General features: G+C 44.9%; 1 protein-coding gene across 4 annotated transcripts in view; it reads left to right on the forward strand.

Annotated features, from left to right (window-relative positions):
- LAMB4 (laminin subunit beta 4) overlaps positions 1-20,570 on the forward strand; it is an 80,961-nt gene that overhangs the window by 27,226 nt on the left and 33,165 nt on the right. For 3 of the 4 annotated variants that reach the window (XM_079993532.1, XM_079993533.1, XM_079993531.1), the window contains 14 exons: positions 460-533; positions 4,298-4,486; positions 5,026-5,089; positions 6,035-6,249; positions 7,817-7,937; positions 8,227-8,415; positions 10,033-10,212; positions 11,785-11,894; positions 12,906-12,985; positions 13,289-13,439; positions 15,355-15,486; positions 17,446-17,631; positions 18,645-18,766; positions 20,076-20,196. In XM_079993532.1, the coding sequence (XP_079849658.1) occupies positions 460-533; positions 4,298-4,486; positions 5,026-5,089; positions 6,035-6,249; positions 7,817-7,937; positions 8,227-8,415; positions 10,033-10,212; positions 11,785-11,894; positions 12,906-12,985; positions 13,289-13,439; positions 15,355-15,486; positions 17,446-17,631; positions 18,645-18,766; positions 20,076-20,196 (1,934 nt within the window). Of the gene's footprint in view, positions 1-459; positions 534-4,297; positions 4,487-5,025; positions 5,090-6,034; positions 6,250-7,816; positions 7,948-8,226; positions 8,416-10,032; positions 10,213-11,784; positions 11,895-12,905; positions 12,986-13,288; positions 13,440-15,354; positions 15,487-17,445; positions 17,632-18,644; positions 18,767-20,075; positions 20,197-20,570 lie in introns of those variants that run through there. The other variant, XM_079993534.1, reaches the window with a different exon arrangement.

Below are 20,570 nucleotides of genomic sequence, written 5' to 3' on the forward strand. Positions count from 1 at the left end.
ATGTTCAAATATATAAAAGGATGTCACATAGAGGAGGGAGAAAGGTTGTTTTCTGCTGCTCCAGAGAAGCGGACACGGAGCAATGGTTCCAAACTACAAGAAAGAAGATTCCACCTAAACATTAGGAAGAACTTCCTGACAGTAAGAGCTGTTTGACAGTGGAATTTGCTGCCAAGGAGTGTGGTGGAGTCTCCTTCTTTGGAGGTCTTTAAGCAGAGGCTTGACAACCATATGTCAGGAGTGCTCTGATGGTGTTTCCTGCTTGGCAGGGGGTTGGACTCGATGGCCCTTGTGGTCTCTTCCAACTCTATGATTCTATGATTCTATGACCAAGGTAGGCTTTTGATCTGATCCAGCTGTGTTCCACCTAATGTTCTTTCGTACAGTTTGCCATATCGTACACTCATCAGATAAAATAGATAATTTGTACTACTTGATGCTTTTTTCATTCCATTTCAGGTGTTGACCATGTCAGCATCAGGCTGGATTTAGAAAATCTGTTTCAGTTCAGCCACCTTATCCTGACTTTCAAGGTACCCTGCACATAACTACATAACCATGTAATATTTAAATTGATTTATAGACTAGTGACTTTAATTAAACCGTGTAAACTCCTTTGGAAAATCAAGCTGTCTGAACTGTTGACTAGGAAATGTGTCCAAGGAGTTTCACAGATGTGCAATGTATGTTGTTGTTTAATGTGCTATCTGTGTGTTGTGTGGCTATTCCCTCCCCCCCCCCACAGGTGGAATAAATGAAGACAACGGACACAGAGTTTTAGGTTAATGGGCGAAAATGGCCACAACTTTATTGATTACAGGAAAGAAGGGTATTGGCTTTAGGCATTGGCCCTAACCGACTATCCGGTCTGACCGGGAAGGGTTAAACACCAACAGGGGGAGCCACCCGAGATGCATATCCCTAGGCGCTCCCCGATGGGTTACCGCTCGGGGGCGCGCTTTAGGCCCTAGCCTCCGTAGGTTTCGGACGAGGCGTCGCCCCTTGGAGTCCTTTAACGAACTACCCTTCAAGCATTGGGGGAGGTGATGGCGTTCCTCCCCCCCAACCTCATCTGCATGATAATACCCCGGCCAATGCCTACCGCCAAAACCGAGGGAGTTGTGACGATTTGCTACGAGGTAGGCGAAAAAACCAAGTGGCTCACAAAACCAGCCAATTAGCCAAATGGAAAAACTCCTACCAGGTCCCCTAGCGGCGACCAGCCGAAGCCCATAGCAAGGTCAGTGGCAAAACCTAAAGGGCGGGTGGGTGGGAAACTGCGTCGTCTCCAGGGAAGAAAGGGGGCGAGCCAGGGGCTGCCCTGACCTTAAGTGGCCCTAGGAAGGCCCGCCCCTGCCGCCAGCCAATTGGCTGGCACCACAGGGTATGCTAATTGGGTGAATCCCTGTCTCCTGCGAGGCTGACGCCAGCCTCGCAGAGTGAGTGTGGGCGGGGTCGTGATCCCACAACCCCCCCTCCTCCTGAAGATCGGAAGGGGCATTGTGGCTAAAGTACTTGTATTTAAATCCTCACCTGCCCATGAAGCTCCCAGGGTGATTTGGGGACTACCTCAGAGTGTTGTTTTATGATAAGGATAACCCTTGCATATGCTGTCCTTTAGAGTTTAAGTAACAGTCAGATGGAAGCACTGGTTATTACATGAAGGACTGGCTATTATGTGATAGGTAAAAGGTAAAGGTACCCCTGCCCGTACGGGCCAGTCTTGACAGACTCTGGGGTTGTGCGCCCATCTCACTTAAGAGGCCAGGGGCCAGCGCTGTCCGGAGACACTTCCGGGTCACGTGGCCAGCATGACATCGCTGCTCTGGCCAGAGCCAGAGCCAGAGCCGCACACGGAAACGCCGTTTACCTTCCCGCTGGTAAGCGGTCCCTATTTATCTACTTGCACCCGGAGGTGCTTTCGAACTGCTAGGTTGGCAGGCGCTGGGACCGAGCAGCGGGAGCGCACCCCGCCGCAGGGATTCGAACCGCCGACCTTTCGATCGGCAAGCCCTAGGTGTGATAGGTATTGGACTTCAAATCTTCGTACTTTGTTAATCTTAATGAGGAAGTCATCTGGAGGTTTGGGTTGAAATGTCATCAGTATGCAGATGACACTCAACTTTGCATCTGTTTTCCATCTCCTCATCCCAAATTGAACTTCTGGATTGGCACCTTGAGGCAAGTTTGGGTTGGAAACTGAGATTAATCCAGATAAGATAGAAGTGCTGTGGGTGGGGAAAACCCAGATGAAAGATTGTTATGAGTACATTCCCCCCCAAGGATCAAATTTGCATTTTAGCAGTGCTGTTGAGGCTAAGAGGCAACAGCAGTAGCTGGGTTGGTTTTTATTGGCTTCAGTTCCTTTGCCTTCTTGAGAAAAGATAGACAGTGTCTCACGTTATCCACACAGTAGTGATAGCCAGGCCTGACTACTACAATGTGCTCTGCATGGGGCAGTGTTAGAAACTGAGACATGAAAGCTAGGAGTTAAACAGCACCTTAAACCGAGGTTGTGGGTGCAACAATGGAATGTCTAGGTGCGCTTTTTTATAACAAGAATACAGTGCTGAAAATGAATGAACTGCAGCTAAAATATTTTGTTCATTTTTCACACAATCTAGTCCTTCCCCTGCCCACCCCACTAATATTCTTAAGAGGGTCTCTTTTCCAGTCTTCAGACAGGAGCTGGAAGTGGGGAGGCAGAAAAGGGTCCTTTTCCCCTTCCGCTCTACAGTTTAAACTGGAAATCTTAGGCGCCTTATGGAACATATTATATCTATATTGGACCAATCCCACTGGTTACAATGGCACTTCCAGACCTAAGTGCCGGTGATGAACTTCAAAGCCCTGAAGAGTTTGGGACACAGTTATTTAAAGAACTCTTTAAATCAACCAACCCATGCCTTAAGATCTGCTTCATAGACCTGCCAACAAAGGAAATTAGGCTGGCAGGCACATGGAATAAGGCCTTTTCTCTGGTGAAACCAGAGAAGCCCATCCCTCAATCCTTACAAGCTACAGTGGTGCCTCGCAAGACGAAATTAATCCGTTCCGTGAGGCTCTTCGTCTAGCGGTTTTTTTGTCTTGCGAAGCAAGCCCATTGACAGCTTAGCGGATTAGCGCTATTAGCGGTTTAGCGGCTTTTAGCGGATCAGCTGATAAGCGGCTTAGGAAAAGGGGGGGGAAAGGGAAAAAAACCCTGCAGGAACTCGCAAGACATTTTCGTCTTGCGAAGGAAGCCCATAGGGAAATTCGTTTGGCGAAACGCCTCCAAAACGGAAAACCCTTTCGTCTAGCGGGTTTTCCGTCTTGCGAGGCGTTCGTCTTGCGGGGCACCACTGTATTGTGAAGACACAACTTTTTCTCATGGCATTCAGTGGTGAACTGTAACCTGAGATGTCGAAATAGTGTTGTGATCTTGTTTCGTATGTTTAAATTACACTGGGCTATTCCCCCCCCACCTCGCTTTGCTGGTTTTTATTGGTATTAAGAAATAGATGTTTTAAGTGGCTTTGAAATCTGTTTTTATTGTTTATGTTTTGATGTGTAATTTGTAACAATTTTGCGAAGAATGTCTGTTGAGATGCAGGTAATGTTAAAAAAGAAACAAATGAACACTTTGTTCCTGATGAGTTCCAACCATGGGCAGTCTATGGCAAGCCAGTCATGTTCATCCACTGATAAGCATAATAATAATAATAATAATAATAATAATAATAATAATAATAATAATTTATTTATATCCCGCCCTCCCCAGCCGAAGCCGGGCTCAGAGTGGCTAACAACAGTAAAATGATACAACATTCTAAAATCATTTCATTATAGAATTAATTCAAATCAGATTAATGGCAACCATTGGGCTAGAGTTCTGTGAGGATTGCCAAAGGAGGGCGTATTCTTTTTATTCATTTCAGTGGCTTTTCATCATAGCAGCAATAAATAGGAATTTTAAATCTTTTATAAAACACATTATTTAAGAGAGTCACTTTCACTAACATGAAACCATTGTTAACACAACTGGGAATTTAAAATTGACATAACGCTTAGATAATTTGAGTTTGGACATGGAGCTGAGGAACGAAAATCTATCGCTGGGTAGCTTCGCTATCATTTAGCGAATGCTCGAGAAACATTTGTAGTGGCATGTCAGAATCTGAATCCTGCCCAAGACTAGCTCACTGTAAATGAGGACACATCTGGGAGTCCACAGATGCAGGTTTTCCTCTGGTGCCACTGAGGACTGAAGTGGCCATTATGGTGGGAGTGATCTGAATGAGGTTCTCTCTCTTCACAGACATTTCGGCCGGCAGCAATGTTGGTGGAACGCTCCACAGATTATGGTCAAACCTGGAAAGTGTTTAGATATTTTGCGCAAGACTGTGCTACTTCTTTTCCTGATATTCCTTCGAGGCCAGCCACCACTGTTGGAGATGTTGTTTGTGACTCAAGCTATTCGGATATCGAGCCCTCCACTGAAGGGGAGGTATGCCTCTTCTTTGAGTTCATTTCATCGTAAGGACTTAGTTATAATGTTTATTTAGGCTTCAGTGGTGTAGTCCTTAGCTATGCATTTCTTATGTAAGAACATATTCCAGTTACCGTACTTTTCTATGTATAAGACAACATTTTTTCCTTAGAAATAAAAGGCAAAAATTGCGGGTTGTATTATACACAGATAGCAGAGGGGGGACAGGCGATTGGGCTTGTGATTGGTTGTTGGTGATTTGCTGTGGCAATTGGGTGTTGATTTTTGGCGGCTAGTGTACAGACGATTGGTGGCCACGGTGATGTGTGCGATTTTTACCGGCGGGCATGCTGTAGAGTGATTGGCGGCTCAATAACTCTGGGCAATCTCTGCCCCCCCCCCCAAGCTGAACAACTCTAGGCAATATCCCGCCCCCCTTTTTTGCGGTCCCCAAAAATAGGGGTCATCGTATACATGGGGGCATGTTATACACGGAAAAATACGGTAAGTCATTTACTTTTACAATGACAGTATAAATCTTCATTGCATTTCTACAGGTTGTTTTTAAAGCTCTGGATCCCAGCTTTGAAACTGAAGATCCCTACGCCCCATACATCCAAGGTAGTTTGGAGTTTCATAATGCCTTTAAAAATTCTTTTGCTTTCATGCAAAATACTAATGCAGAAATAGCCAAGATCCAGATATTGATGGTCTCAAACTCTGATCTTCCCTGACCGCTGCGTAGGCTGCCAACAACATCTGGAAGATACCACCTTGGCTACCCCTAAATGTATACTGCCATGGCACTCTGCTGCCTTCAGCAAAGATTGGCATGTTTACAACTATGGTAGAGCTACTATACTTGGGTATTTTAAGTGGCAAGGGCCAAAGCTCAGTAGCAAAGGATGCTTTACACTGGGTGTGATGAACCTTTAACAGTCCAGATGTTGCTAAACTACAACTCCCATCATCCCTGGCCATTGGTCATGCTTGCTGTGACTGATGGGAGTTGTAGTTTAGCAACAAGTGGGCCAAATTTTCCCTACATCTGCTTTACACATAGAAAGTACCAAGTTGAATTTTGTGATGGAGCAAGGTGGAAAGGACGGAGAAGACTCTGGAGGGCCATGGTCATCTGAAGTATTCAATCTTCGACATGGTGGGGACAAATGTCTGACTTGGTATATAAGGCAGCATTGTATGTTCACATTGTTAGCAAATCACATAAATAAAAAACACGGTTCGGAGAGAAAAGGGGGGAAAAAACACTTTACTGCTCAAAACTGAACAAAAATGGCGTGGAACTTGAAGAGAAAGAAGCAGAGAGGTTTTGCCTTTCTCAGTTCAGAACTTGTACATAGCAGGGAGACATCCAATCAGAACATGCGCTAGCTCAGCAAAGACCATGCCACTCTGCCTGGTTGCTAAGCAACACCTCCGCCTCCACCCTCTAATAACAGAATTAACCCTTTAGTCATACCCTGAATGATCTCTGCTGTTGTGCTTGAATTGCATCAACTCAGTGTTGAGGTCAGTTAACCAGTTATTTCTTGTCCTTGCTCACAGAGCTCATTACCTTAACAAACCTGAGAATAAACTTTACTAAGCTTCACACGCTTGGCGATACTTTACTCGGACAAAAGTGGCGTGATCCTCTGGAAAAATACTACTATGCGCTTTACGAGATGATAGTTCGCGGAAGCTGTTTTTGCAATGGTCACGCCAGCTACTGTGGCCCAGTGCAAAATCTGAGGGGTGATGTTTTCCATGAGCCTGGAATGGTACGTCACAAATCTTCTCATTCTTGACACTTTATTAGAGGCAAAAAGAATCCAGCTTCTCTATGGTACTGCAGAGATACTCCTAAGAGTAATTAGATCATATTTGGCTAATAGCAGGAAAATGCCACAGCTGTAATTATGCGGATATAATTTAGTTAATAGCCAGTGCTGTGTGTAGACTTGAATTGTTTATAGATAAATGCAATAATTCTTAACTTGCCTAGAATAGTTTGTATAAGAAAAAAAGAAAGAGGGAAGTGACCAGTGATTTAAAAATGTAAAAATTATTCAGCTACAAATGCAACCTGCAGTAAAATGTTCCTGCGTGAAGTGCTTCTGTTCATGGTGCCAGCCAGCCAGTCACTAATGCCCTCTCCAACGTATTCCATTCCATTAATTATGTTTTTATGTTCCCTTCTGTAACACTACCACTAAAAGTAAGATTGTGATGACACTATTCCTTTGAAGCACATTGAAAGCCTATTTCTCTACTCCCCCACCCCCTGCCAAATTCTGAACACTATAATTTTACCCCTCACAGAGTTACAGTCCCAGCAACCCATAAAATACTACAGTGCCGAGAATCCTTTGAGGGAGAAAATGTGCTTTGAATGTGGTTTAAAAGCATAGCATGTATGAAGCCTAAATCGGCATTCTGTGGGCCCTGATCATGCTTGGTTTTCATTGGACTGTTTTGGGGTCATCCCACAACACCACCATTTTGTACTTCTGCAAACCTCGGGGGTGTGTGTGTCTCCAACCTTGCTAATGGTTGTATGTGTTGATGGTCGGATCAGATCAGAATAATCTTTATTTGAATCAGCCACTAGCCATAGCAATAAAGTAAAAAAAAAAGTACTGAAGATAGAGGTAGAAGCTTAACTATACAAAATACATTTTGGAGCTTTGCATCAATAAGGTGAGAAGTTCCCCCTTTAGCTGCCAGAACTGAGAGCTGACTGGGACCCAGCAGAGATCTTGGAATTCCCCAATTATGATGCTGCCTGTGTGAGTGTAGATTGGGCTGATTACATTACGAAGAAGTCGCTTTTATAAAAAAGACGATAAAGATTTGGATAAGAAGCATTTGCGTGTAAGCAATGAAGAGTATGCGACAAACGTAATCCATGAGGTTCCTCACCCTGGCAGTTTATTTCCTGGGGTAAAATCCTTAAAAAACCCCAACTTTAACCCTAGAAAAAGGTCAACAACTTTGGGGTAAAATCATAAAAAAGCTCAACAACCCCTCAATCCTTAAAAAAGGTCAACAACTTTGGTTTGGCAGCCCTCACGGCCCTTCACTTCATCAAATCTGGCCCTCTTTTAAAAATGTTTGGACACCACTGATCTAGTCCAACCCCCTCAATGTAGACACATGCAGCTGTCCCATTCGGAGATCGAACCTGCAACCTTGGTGTTCTCAGCACCACGCTCTAACCAACTGAGCTATGCACACCCAGTTAATTTCTGCAGGACATGGATGAGAGACATTTCTGTTGAATCACATCCCAGGAAAGAAAAGCACAGATGATAACTGTGTTTTAAATTTGCTGTTGACATGCTGCAGGTCCATGGGAGCTGCCTCTGCGAGCACAACACAGACGGCTTGTCCTGTGAGAGGTGCAAAGATTTCTACAATGATGCTCCCTGGAGGCCAGCAGAAGGATCGCAGGAAAATGCTTGCCAAAGTACCTCAAAGTGATTTACTTCGTTGTTACCAGTCTTGCAAATAGCAGTCAGCCATCGCCGTGCGGTGCTTGGAAGTGCTGTGCATTGATAGGCTTAACTCTCTGTTGAAAGTGCCTGTCCACTCAAGAGCTATCCATGGTTCCTCATGCAAAGTTATTGAAGCTACAGTAGAATTCAGAGTCTGTTTTTCGTATACTTGGATGAACATACCGTTAAGGGATTGGGTTCGCTGTGTCCCTGTCTCTGTCTACATCATACGTATGCCTCTGTTTTTGTCTTCTGTTTCAGAGTGTGAGTGCAATGGTCATTCTGAAAACTGCCACTTTGATATGGCCGTGTACCTTTCTAATAACCGCATCAGTGGTGGGGTATGCGAAGATTGTCAGCATAATACCATGGGGCAGCACTGTGATCGCTGCAAGCTTTTCTTTTATCAAGACCCAGAGAGGACAATTTCGGACCCTCGTGCATGTATCCGTAAGTGTATGACCTTTTCTAGATGATGACCCATAGAGCTGGACCCAGGCCTCAGTTAGTCGAATGCCATTCCTACTGAAAGCAATGATTTACTCGTCCCATTGATCTCAATGGGATCTAAATTCAGTTTGCACAGTCTGGATCCAACTCGTGGCATTTGCTTAGGTAAAGGTAAAGGGACCCCTGACCATTAGGTCCAGTTGTGACCGACTCTGGGGTTGCGGCGCTCATCTTGCTTTATTGGCCAGGTCATGTGGCCAGCATGACTAAGCCGCTTCTGGCGAACCAGAGCAGCGCACGGAAACGCCATTTGCCTTCCCGTTGGAGCAGTACTTATTTATCTACTCGCACTTTGACGTGCTTTCGAACTGCTAGGTTGACAGGAGCAGGGACCAAGCAACGGGAGCTCATCCCGTCGTGGGGATTCGAACCGCCAGCCTTCTGATCAGCAAGTCTTAGGCTCTGTGGTTTAACCCACAGCGCCACCTGCGTCCCAAATCAAGTATTTTGTATCGGTGATCCAAGATGCTAAACAGCAGGGGCCCAGACCAGCAAGTTGTACACGAGCTGATTTAGAAAATGTGGAAAATCTGAACTAGATTAGGAATGATCAGGCACATATGCAATGGGAAACACCTCTGCTTTTAAAGACCTTTTAAGATGCAGAGTACCAAAAAATGAATTCTGGGAGAAAGACATAGGACAACATCCCCTCTAGCCATGAGCGGCCAACGCAAGTGGAAAAATTCTAGAGTGGGGCATGGCTCCATCATAACACAGCTTCTTCTAGTTGCCCCATATTCTAGTGCCGCTTCTGCAGTGGAGAGCCTTTTCTGCCATTTGTGTTACGAAGAGTTGCGATCTTCCAGGGTTCTTCGTTTCACGTGGATCCTCCATAAATAGAAAAGGCTCCCCGCTACAGAACACAGGTAAACTGGAAGGAGCTGTGCGATGGAAGAAGCTAAAGATGCATTCTCATCCCATCTCTGTATTTATATTGCTCCTTTGTGGCTGTATTGCCTGAATAGGGCTCCTCTTTCTTTAAGACAACAAGGTAGGCCCTAAACTTGGCCCATATATTTCATTCCACACTCAAATCTTTTTTTTCTGGCAAATTATCCCTACTTCATCATAGTCATCCTGTTTGGATTTGGAGGTCCGACTCCACAGGAGTATAAAAATGTATACAATTTGCACTCCTCGCTATTGTGCTGTTTCATATTCTCTTACAGTCAAGGAGTCGACTGCTCTGTGATATTAATTTCAGACCCTTTCCCTAAGCAAGCATATATTAAATTTGAGCTTTTCACTAAAAGGATATAGGGGTGAGTTTAGCCGTATCAAGGTTGACTATTGCAGTGACTTGCTAACAGTGGCGTAGCGTGGGTTGTCAGCACCCAGGGCAAGGCAAGTAATTTGCACCCCCTAACCCGTGGATTTTAGCAGGGGGCAGAGAGCTGCGAGCGCGAGCGAGCGCCCCCCAGATGTTGCACCCGTTGCGGCCGGCCCCCCCCTGCACCCCCCACGCTGCGCCACTGCTTGCTAACATTTCCGGCCTGTGAATGCTTCCATTTAACTGTTTCCCACTTACATCTGTGACTGCCTATCTGTCCATAGCTTGTGAATGTGACCCTGAAGGTACATTGTACAATGGGCTGTGCGAGGATCGTACAGACCCATTTCTTGGAACCATTGCTGGCCAATGCCACTGCAAGGAAAACGTCGAAGGAGTTCATTGTGACAAGTGCAAGCCAAACTACTATGGGCTGAGTGGAAGTGATCCTCTTGGCTGTCAGCGTACGTTTTTCTTTCTTTCTTTCTCCTTCCCCTTCTCCCCATTAAAGGCTTTGAGTATCAGAACACACCTGCCTTAAAACTGGCTCAGTCTGTACGTCACATTAAGCCGTAGTTTGAAACAAACCTTGGTTCAAGGTGTTGGCAAATGCAAGCATTCTGGTGAACGCTGCTTAAAGTTCGCGTGGTACTCCTCCCCTGCTCCTGCAGGAGAAACGCAAACTGCAAGCCCAGGTCAAGGCAATGTGAGAAGCCAGACTCTTGCTTGTTTCAGTGTGGTGTAGCAGCACCACCACATGAACCACACTAGTATGCAGCTCGTTCGCATTAAACTATGGCTTGCTGCAAACTATGGTTTAACCAGGCCATAATCATTTCATTCGTTCAGTACTGCAATGCCCCTTCCGATCTTCAGGAGAAGGGGGGGTTGTGGGATCACGACCCCGCCCACACTCGCTCTCGCGAGGCTGGCGTCAGCCTCGCAGGAGACAGGGATTCACCCAATTAGCATACCCTGTGGCGCCAGCCAATCGGCTGGTGGCAGGGGCGGGACTTCGTAAGGCCACTTAAGGTCAGGGCAGCCCCTGGCTCGCCCCCTTTCTTCCCTGGAGACGACGCGGTTTCCCACCCACCCGCCCTTTAGGTTTTGCCACTGACCTTGCTATGGGATTCGGCTGGTCGCCGCAAGGGGCCTGGTAGGAGTTTTTCCATTTGGCTAATTGGCTGGTTTTGTGAGCCACTTGGTTTTTTCGCCTACCTCGTAGCAAATCGTCACAACTCCCTCGGTTTTGGCGGTAGGCATTGGCCGGGGTATTATCATGCAGATGAGGTTGGGGGGGAGGAATGCCATCACCTCCCCCAATGCTTGAAGGGTAGTTCGTTAAAGGACTCCGAGGGGCGACGCCTCGTCCGAAACCTACGGAGGCTAGGGCCTAAAGCGCGCCCCCGAGCGGTAACCCCTCGGGGAGCGCCTAGGGATATGCATCTCGGGTGGCTCCCCCTGTTGGTGTTTAACCCTTCCCGGTCAGACCGGATAGTCGGTTAGGGCCAATGCCTAAAGCCAATACCCTTCTTTCCTGTAATCAATAAAGTTGTGGCCATTTTCGCCCATTAACCTAAAACTCTGTCTCCGTTGTCTTCATTTATTCCACCTGTGGGGGGGAGGGAATAGCCACACAACCAAGAGATTGTAGAACTTTTTTTTTCCCCTTAAAGCAAACGCTGTATTATAAAACTCAGAGGAAATGAAGGGGGGAAAGGATCTTTTACATCCCCTAGCCGTGCATTTTACCCTACTGACAATTGCAAACGTGTCAGAAATACATAACAAATGGAAGTCCATTGTATTCCATGGCTTTTTCAGAACTATATATTGTTATGCACACCTGTTTCTTGAGTGGTAAGAGAGGTCAGGTGTCCTGCCACCACATCCCTTGGGATTTGTGTCCTTGGAATGAAGGTTGCTGGAGGCAGAGGGTGTTTTCCGCCTTGGAAGGTTTATTTCTACTGAGGGCTCATCACCGCTGCATGTGAAGGGAGGCTCACAGAGATGGTGGTTCTTTTGTGTCCTTTCAGCCTGCAGCTGCAACCCTTCAGGAAGCTTGTCTTTCTCTGCTTGCAACCCAGTGACTGGAGAGTGTCTGTGCCAGCGGTTTGCCACTGGGCAACATTGTGAGGAATGCCCTGTAGGTACCTGCGAGAGGTTCGGAGACAGATACCGCAGTATTCTGCGTTGACAAAAGTTCCCGTGGGTTTGTCTTTTACCTTTTGAAAAGTCTCTTCTGCTGTGGAAGTGATGAAGCAAAGGTCAAAGTGGCAATCCTTGGTATTCAGATGAGAATTCTTTGTCTTTTACAAATTGCTAAGGAAACAGGGATCAGAGTTAGTGTACTGCCATAGGGAGAACCCAAGAAACATGGCTTGCTGCTAGATTACAGGCCCAGAAAAGCCCATCTGGGTTTTGCGCATGCCACTTTTGGAGAGGGTGGGAGTCCGATCTAGGACTGAAAGCAGGGAAATTCAACCCAACTCTTTACTTAGCCTGTTCCCATTTTTGAAGCAGGGTCCTCCCACCTGCACCCCTTTCCATGTTAATCTGTTCATACGCTCAATGTTCCTTAGCAGGTGTAGGGGACCTATGACTCTCCAGATATTGCTGGGCTTCATTTTCCATCTTTCAGCCCTATTGGCCATACTGGCTGGAGCTTATGGAAGTTGGAGCCCGATGAGATCTGTAGGGCCACAGGTTCTCCATCTCCGGAGAATGGAACAGAATCAAAAGCTTCAGTAAGTAAAACGATTTTTAATGTCAAATGGGGTGAAATATACTCAGAGTCGCAAAGTGATTTCATGCTCTTTATTCAGCTCATAGTGGTGAGGAGGGATGAATGAATGTCCCCTCAAAGTATCTGCTTTATATACATTATTTACAAAATTGGCTGCACATGATTGGCTAATTCCGAAATTCTACTGTAAGCCAATCAGGTTGTGGATTCACTTCTATCTGGAGCATGATTGGGTGGTTCCTGCCAACCAATCATACTGCTGCATTCTGAATCCTATTATTCTAGGACCAATCAGGCTGCTGCCTTTTGGATCCTATTGTTCTAGGACCAATCAGACTGCTGCAGTTTGGATCCTATTCGACTCAGTACATAACATGGGGTTAACCGGTTTCCGTTTTTATTTTACTGCAGCAAGGATACTGGGGCCTTGGGAGCAATCTACACGGATGTTCTCCCTGTGGCTGTGACATTGGTGGTGCCCACAATAACTTGTAAGTCTATGAATTCCTGTTTCAAATGCTTCATTTAACATCTAAGAAATGTTAGGCCACAAACTCCCACTGAAAGTGGTGCAGATTTTTGCCCTTCTTTCCTTTGCCATTAGAGTCATTGGAAATGGCAAGAGTGAATTTAGGGATTAGATTCAAGCATCAGTGCGACAGGCTACTAGCTGTATTGGGGAGACTCCTCTGCTAATATAGGGCAATAACACCAACATAAAGAAAGAATGTATTGCGATTTGTCCATGGCTGTGCAGTTTTTGTACTGTTTCATCGTCCTCTCTTTTCTGCTAGGTGCACGCCTACTAATGGTCAGTGTGAGTGCCTTCCGAACATCGTGGGCCGTCAGTGTTCTGAGCCAGCCCTAGGCTACTTCTTCTTACCTTTGGACTATTATATATATGAAGCCGAAGACTCGATGCCACTCCCAGGATCTTCACCTTTGGTATTTTATTTGGCGTTACTTCCCATATTCATATTCATAGAGGACGCGGGTGGTCTAAACTACTGTTGGGCTTGCTGATCAGAAGGTCGGCAGTTCAAACCCCAGCAACAGGGTGAGCTCCTGTTGCTCAGTCCCAGCTCCTGCCAACCTAGCAGTTCAAAAGCATGCCAAAAGAGCAAGTAGATAAATAGGTACCACACTGGCAGGAAGGTAAACGCCGTTTCCATGCACTGCTCTGGTTCACCAGAAGCAGCTCAGTGATGCTGGCCACATGACCCGAAAAACTCTCTGCGGACAAATGTTGGCTCCCTCGGCCAGTAAAGTGAGATGAGCGCCGCAACCCCAGAGTCGTTTGCGACTGGACAACTGTCAGGGGTCCTTTACCTTTACCTTTCCCATATTCAAAGTGCAGTTGTGGTACTATAGATCAAACCTAAAGAGGGGAGTCAGAGCAGAAACAGAAGTGAGAGGGGAAGTAGGAAAGATGTTGATTGAATGGTAGTATATTTTAATTTATGTTATTTACAATATTTATAGACGATGTTACCGCAAAAATCCGTCTGTGTATGGGATGTAGTAAGATGTACTTTTAAGCACGGTTGTGTTTCTGTTTGTTTGTTTGTTTGTTTGTTTGTTACCGTATTTTTCGCTCTATAAGACGCACCAGACCATAAGACGCACCTAGTTTTTGGAGGAGGAAAACAAGGAAAAAAATATTCTGAATCTCAGAAGCCAGAACAGCAAGAAGGATCGGTGCGCAGTGAAAGCAACAATCCCTCTTGCTGTTCTGGCTTCTGGGATAGCTGCGCAGCCTGCATTCGCTCCATAAGACGCACAAACATTTCCCCTTACTTTTTAGGAGGGAAAAAGTGAGTCTTATAGAGCAAAAAATACGGTAGTTAGTCTCTTTATCTTGTCCAGGGCAACCCAAAGCGACTTACAACCAACCAAACAGACAGACAGAAAACCTCACACAAGATACATTAAAACCAAGGGGAAAGGAAAGACATTAGAAACATCCCACACACTTCTAAATGGTCATAGATAGGTAAAGGCCAAAGACCTGGTTACAGAGGAGAGTTTTTGCCTGATGCCTAAATATAAATGATGTTGGTGCCATGCAAGCCTCCTTGAGGAAAGCGTTCCACAGACGGGGAGCCACTGCAGAGAAGGCCCTTTTCTCATGTTGCCATCCTCCAGACCTTTTGAGGGGGCACATGAATAAGGGCCTGAGAGGATGATCGCAGGGTCAGTTCACATGGAGAGAGGAGGTCCTTGAGGTACTGCAGTCCTGAGCCATTTAAGGCTTTATGGGTCAATACCAGCTCTCTGAATTGGGCTTAGAAACTAATTGGCAGCCAGTGCAGTTGGCCAGGATTGGCGTTATATGCTCAGATTGTCTTGCCCTGGTGAGCAACCTGCATGCTGGAATCTGGCAGTGGAGAGAAGGTAGATCTGGATCTACTGGTAAATCTCTGGGTGATTGGCAATAAATAGGCAAGTATTATTTCTTTTCTTTTACTCCCAATTGTTTAACAATAGAAACAGCACAATTATCCACCCAGTACCTCTGCCCTAAAGTTATAAAACTTCATAGCTAATCAGTAGTTGTGCCCACTTCTTATTTTTCTCTTTTTATTCCCTTCCTTAATTAACATGATTACGGTTTAAAAATTATAAGTTTGATTTTCTTGGATTTAGATCCCCACCCCAAGTTAAGCAGAGTTCTCTTTGTAAGTTGGTTAGTAGTACAAAGTTCCTTGACATGGAGAATAATATATTGTTTAGACTATTAATTATGCAGATTCATTGCTTTCCTAGTTGTCCATTGTTTGATTGTGTTTGTGTGTCAACTAAAAAACCAAAGAAAACCAGCATTTTGACACTTCCACCACTTAAAACACCTGTTTATAAGGTTCAGCCCACAGCTTTACCATGGTGTGATGTCTATTTTCGGCAACAAGGTTATGATTTCAAAATTGAAAATGGAAAGATCGTATTGAACAGAAACAAGAAACGAGGCATAAGAAAAGCAGCCGTTGGACAGGTAACACGAATGTCCCATTAATTGGTTTGTAAGGGATTTCAAGGAAGGGAAACCCATCTCTTAAAAGTCTGGGGTAGGATCCTTGGAGAACTGTAGTATATGTGCCTTATTTGAGTCACTTCACATTATCTGTAGCTTATGGCTTGTGCAAAACAATGAGTAACCTCTTAGGTTATTGGTGAGAGGATTTGAGAATTTACTGACGCTTGGTTTGTATGTATAAAGTTCCGCATTCAATCCCTGGATCTCTGGTAGGAGGCCTAGGAGCCTGTAGATCTTTCACTATTGTGAGTCAAGATTGACATAAGATATCTCAAAGAAATGTAATTAATCTGGTCATAATGCACTGACATGTTGGCCTGAAATACTAAGATATCAAGGGTGTAAAGTAAAATTTAAAAAACTATTTATGTTCTGCATAGTTCACACATATTCCTGATTATGTGTTATTCTGCTGAGATATAAGGAATATTGCTGATAACCTGGATGGAGATAGTAGCCAGGTTTCTGCAACACTCAGTGAGTATAGTCGTACCTTGGATCCTGAACGCCTTGGTACTTGGACGTTTTGGCTCCCGAATGCCGCAAACCCGGAAGTGAGTGTTCCAGTTTGCAAACATTTTTTGGAACCTGAACATTCGACGGGGCTGCTGCAGTCCATCAGAAGCTGCTTCCTGCAGTCCATCAGAAGCTGTGCCTTGGTTTCCGAAAGTTTTGGAAGTCAAACGGACTTCAGGAACAGATTCTGTTCGACTTCCAAGGTACGACTGTATTTGTGAATGCTATACAACATTAACTTAACTGTTAGATGCAAGTGGTTTTTTTTTTAATGAGTGGTGTTTATTTGCATTGAACACTACTGGAATCTTGTACATATGCCAATAAAGGTTTGAGAATCTGCATGGGTATACACCTGGTGTCGAAACAAACGAGGATATGGAGTCCATGTTCCTCATCCATTTAGGTTTAAGTGGAGGCAGAACCCCTGCTCATCTTTGCCACCCCTCTCATTTGTTTTGTCTACCTATACAGTGGTGCCCCGCAAGACGAATGCCTCGCAAGACGGAAAACTCGCTAGACAAAAGGGTTTTCCGTTTTGGAGGCGCTTCGCAAAACGAATTTCCCTATGGGCTTGCTTTGCAAGGCGAAAATGTCTTGCGAGTTCCTGCGGGTTTTTTTCCCTCCCCCCCCCCCTTTTTCTAAGCCGCTAAGCCGCTTATCAGCTGATCCGCTAAACCGCTAAGCCGCTAAAAGCCGCTAAGCTGCTAATAGCGCTAATCCGCTAAGCTGTCAATGGGCTTGCTTCGCAAGACGAAAAAACCGCTAGACGAAGAGACTCGCGGAATGGATTAATTTCGTCTTGCGAGGCACCACTGTACTCAGTCGTGGTTGGTGCTCACTGAGAATGGTGGAACAGAAGGCAGGGAGGCCAACAATAGCCAATGGAAGGCACAGCCCACTGACTTTGTCCCCCATCACCTTCCCTGCTGAGTGCTATAAAGGCAACATTGACCCTAAGGTGGACACTGACAGGCTGAGCCATTCCCTGGCTGGATCTACATTGATCTTCTAGAACATTATATTTATTTATGCTTAAAACATTTAATGCAGTTTCCCATTGGTGGTGGCTCACTGCTCTGCAACGCCCTCTCGTGTCACATTTTAATAACACATTTTTAACATTATAAGCTTAAAGTGTAGATCCGCCCTGATTGTAAGAAGGCCCTAATGGCCTAACTTCAATTAACTTGAAGCTGGCCTAACTCATCTTCCCTCTTCACAAAGGACTTATGGGACTGGCAGGGGACCTTCTACTCAAGAATAGGCTTTGAAGAGGGGAAATGCAAGAGTTCGTGGCTACCCTGGCTAAGAGTGTGTGTAGTTCTACACCTAGCAAGACAGGGTTCATTTTGTTTCCTGAATAAATGTGATATTTAAAACACAAATCTATCCTTTCAGGATTCAATTCTGTTTGGCAGGAACCCTGCTCTGGATGTTGTTATTAGAGAGTCTGTTCCTGGAAAACCTGTGACATGGTCAGGGCCGGGTTTTGCACGAGTTCGGAATGGAGCGGGGTTAAGATTTACCGTCAACAACATCCCTTTCCTGATGGATTTTAATATCATCATTCGCTATGAGCCAGAGGTAATTCTTACACTTTTTCTTTAAAAAAAAAAAAAAATATTTATTAAAGTTTCAAAAAAGTTGAAAGAATAAAGAAAAGAAAAAGAAACAAAAAATACAAAATACAAAAAAGTAAAAACAATTAAAAACAAATCAACCTTTCCATATCTTGACTTTCATTTACTTGTTTCCTTGACCTCCTCACACCTCCCTTTTTTGTATTCTAGTTCAGTTAGTTATTTCAGCAAATCCTTTCCATTTTTGCTTTTATCTTAATAATTTATCTTAATATATTATAACTTTACATTCTCACCTGTTAATAATCCATCTTTAAATACTCTTTTATAACATTTACTGCTAAAACCACATAACTTCATTCCAACATCTTTCTAACATTCCTTAATTTTACAGTATTTCTGTAGATAGTCTTTAAATTTCTTCCAATCTTCTTCTACCGACTCTTCTCCCTGGTCTCGGATTCTGCCAGTCATTTCCGCCAGCTCCATGTATTCCATCACCTTCATCTGCCAATTCTTACACTTTTTCCACGGCGGTTTCAACTCGTATTCAAATCCTCAAAAAAGAGCGAAGACTTCAAAGTAAAGCAAAATATGGACCATACGTATTAAAATTGTGTATGTGGAATATATTGAACAAAACCCCACACAACTTATCCTGATCTTCACATTTATCTTTGTCATGTTAATAGTCACCACTACATGACTTTCCCTTATTAGTTTTGTGGCGCGAACATTTCTCCGCGTATGAAAATCGTAGAACTGTAGATGCAGACACAGCATAATGCCGAAATCTTAGGATTTGTAATGTGTATTGCAGAAGGGGATTAGTTGTCACCGACTATTTACGAGTGTAAATTTTTGGTGGAACAAGAATATTTGTGCAACCCTTTTTGGATTTCCTTGTTCCCTGGTCAGATAAACTCAATATGTTCTTGTTTATAGTCATGGAAAGAATCAAGCATGTTTCAACTTAGTATGAAAACCAACTTATTTTTTTTCTTCTCAAACACGTAGACTTTAGAAGACTGGATAGCAAGCATTGCTGTAAAGACTTCAGGTTCCAGAGGAAGCGAACACTGTGGGAAAACAGCAGCCCTGCAAGAGCCACACTCACTTGCTCTACCATATACATCAAGGTTTGTATATTGCGTGGACAGGCGGAGTCCCTCCGATCCCAGGCGGCCCCTGAGCAGAATAATGACTCAAGACAATGTGGTATGGGATTAAAATTGGCCACAACTTTATTAAGTTTCAGATGTAGGGAGACCTTGGCTCAGGCACTGGGCGTTTATCCTTCCCAGTCCCCAGCCAGGGATCTGGGAGACATCAGGGTTATCCAGAATGTGTGGGGATTGGGCTCGCTCTGGAGAACATATGTTCAAGCAGAGAGTCCGCCCCCCGTTTTGCTGCCGTTGGAGGGGAGAGCAATGACAACTTCTCAGCGTATGGCCAATGCCTGCCCTCAAGACCCCTTTAATTGGGAACCCTGGGATCACCACAGCAAGGAAGATAGACTAAAGGATTCCGCCCAAGGCCTGAAATCACCACCCGAGTCCACAAAATCGTGGACTACCGCCAAGACTACCTATACCTGAAAAGGCCCTTTGCCATCCAACATCCATTCCAAAAGGCCACGCCTAATGTCACCTTGCCAACAAAGGTCCGTATAGTTAAAGTTATGGTTTTCCCAGTAGTGATGTATGGAAGTGAGAGCTTGGACCATAAAGAAGGCTAATCGCCGAAGAATTCGTGCTTTTGAATTATGGTGCTGGAGGAGACTCTTGAGAGTCCCATGGACTGCAAGAAGATCAAACCTATCCATTCTGAAGGAAATCAGCCCTGAGTGCTCACTGGAAGGACAGATCGTGAAGGTGAGGCTCCAATACTTTGGCCACCTCATGAGAAGAGAAGACTCCCTGGAGAAGACCCTGATGTTGGGAAAGATGGAGGGCACAAGGAGAAGGGGACGACAGAGGACAAGATGGTTGGATAGTGTTCTCAAAGCTACAAACATGAGTTTGACCAAACTGCAGGAGGCAGTGGAAGACAGGAGTGCCTGGCGTGCTCTGGTCCATGGGGTCACAAAGAGTCGGACACGACTAAAGGACTAAACAACAACAAATGTTGAGTTCCTTCCTGTAGATTTGGATGCTGGGATGCTTCAAGATCCAGGGGGGCTATGCGCGACCATGCAAAAGGCACCCCCCCCCATTTGATGTGGGGAGCGGTCATTATCTGTTTGTTTCTTCAAAGAAGATATATTGGGGGAGAAACCCAAGAAGAAGCCATCCTTTCCCCTTATGTCTTCCAACACTTGGTCATTTCTGTTCTGTTACTGTTCTATTACTCATGCAGACGAATAGCTCCAACAAATGAGCATCATAAAACCTTGGCGAAAAGAATGACAGAATTCTTTTAATTTGTTTTGACTTTTCAATTAAACAGAATGGAGCTGCTACCAGCCGCTGTATGCTTCGAACCAGGAGCAGAATATTTTGTAGATGTCTATTTTTCCAAGTCTTCTGCCTCTGATCCAGGGACCCGGTCATCCATATTGGTTGATTCAGTAAGTATCTGTGCTGCGTAGCAACTTTTCTTTTGTGTTTGATCACCTTTTCTTGGGACATTGGTTGGTTCATCCATCTGTCTACCCTTCCCTTATTTACAGTGGTGCCTTGCAAGATGAAAAGAATCCGTTCTGCGAGTCTCTTCGTCTTGCGGTTTTTTCGTCTTGCGAAGCAAGCCCATTAGCGGATTAGCGGATTAGCGCTATTAGCGGCTTAGCGAATCAGCTGATAAGCGGCTTAGCGGATCAGCTGATCCACGGCTTAGCGGATCAGCTGATAAGCGGCTTAGCGGATCAGCTGATAAGCGGCTTAGCGGCTTAGAAAAAGGGGGGGAAGGAAAAAAAACCTGCAGGAACTCGCAAGACATTTTCGT

The sequence above is a fragment of the Podarcis cretensis genome (genome assembly GCF_951804945.1).
Source record: "Podarcis cretensis genome assembly, chromosome: 10".
Classification (NCBI taxonomy): Eukaryota; Metazoa; Chordata; class Lepidosauria; order Squamata; family Lacertidae; genus Podarcis; species Podarcis cretensis.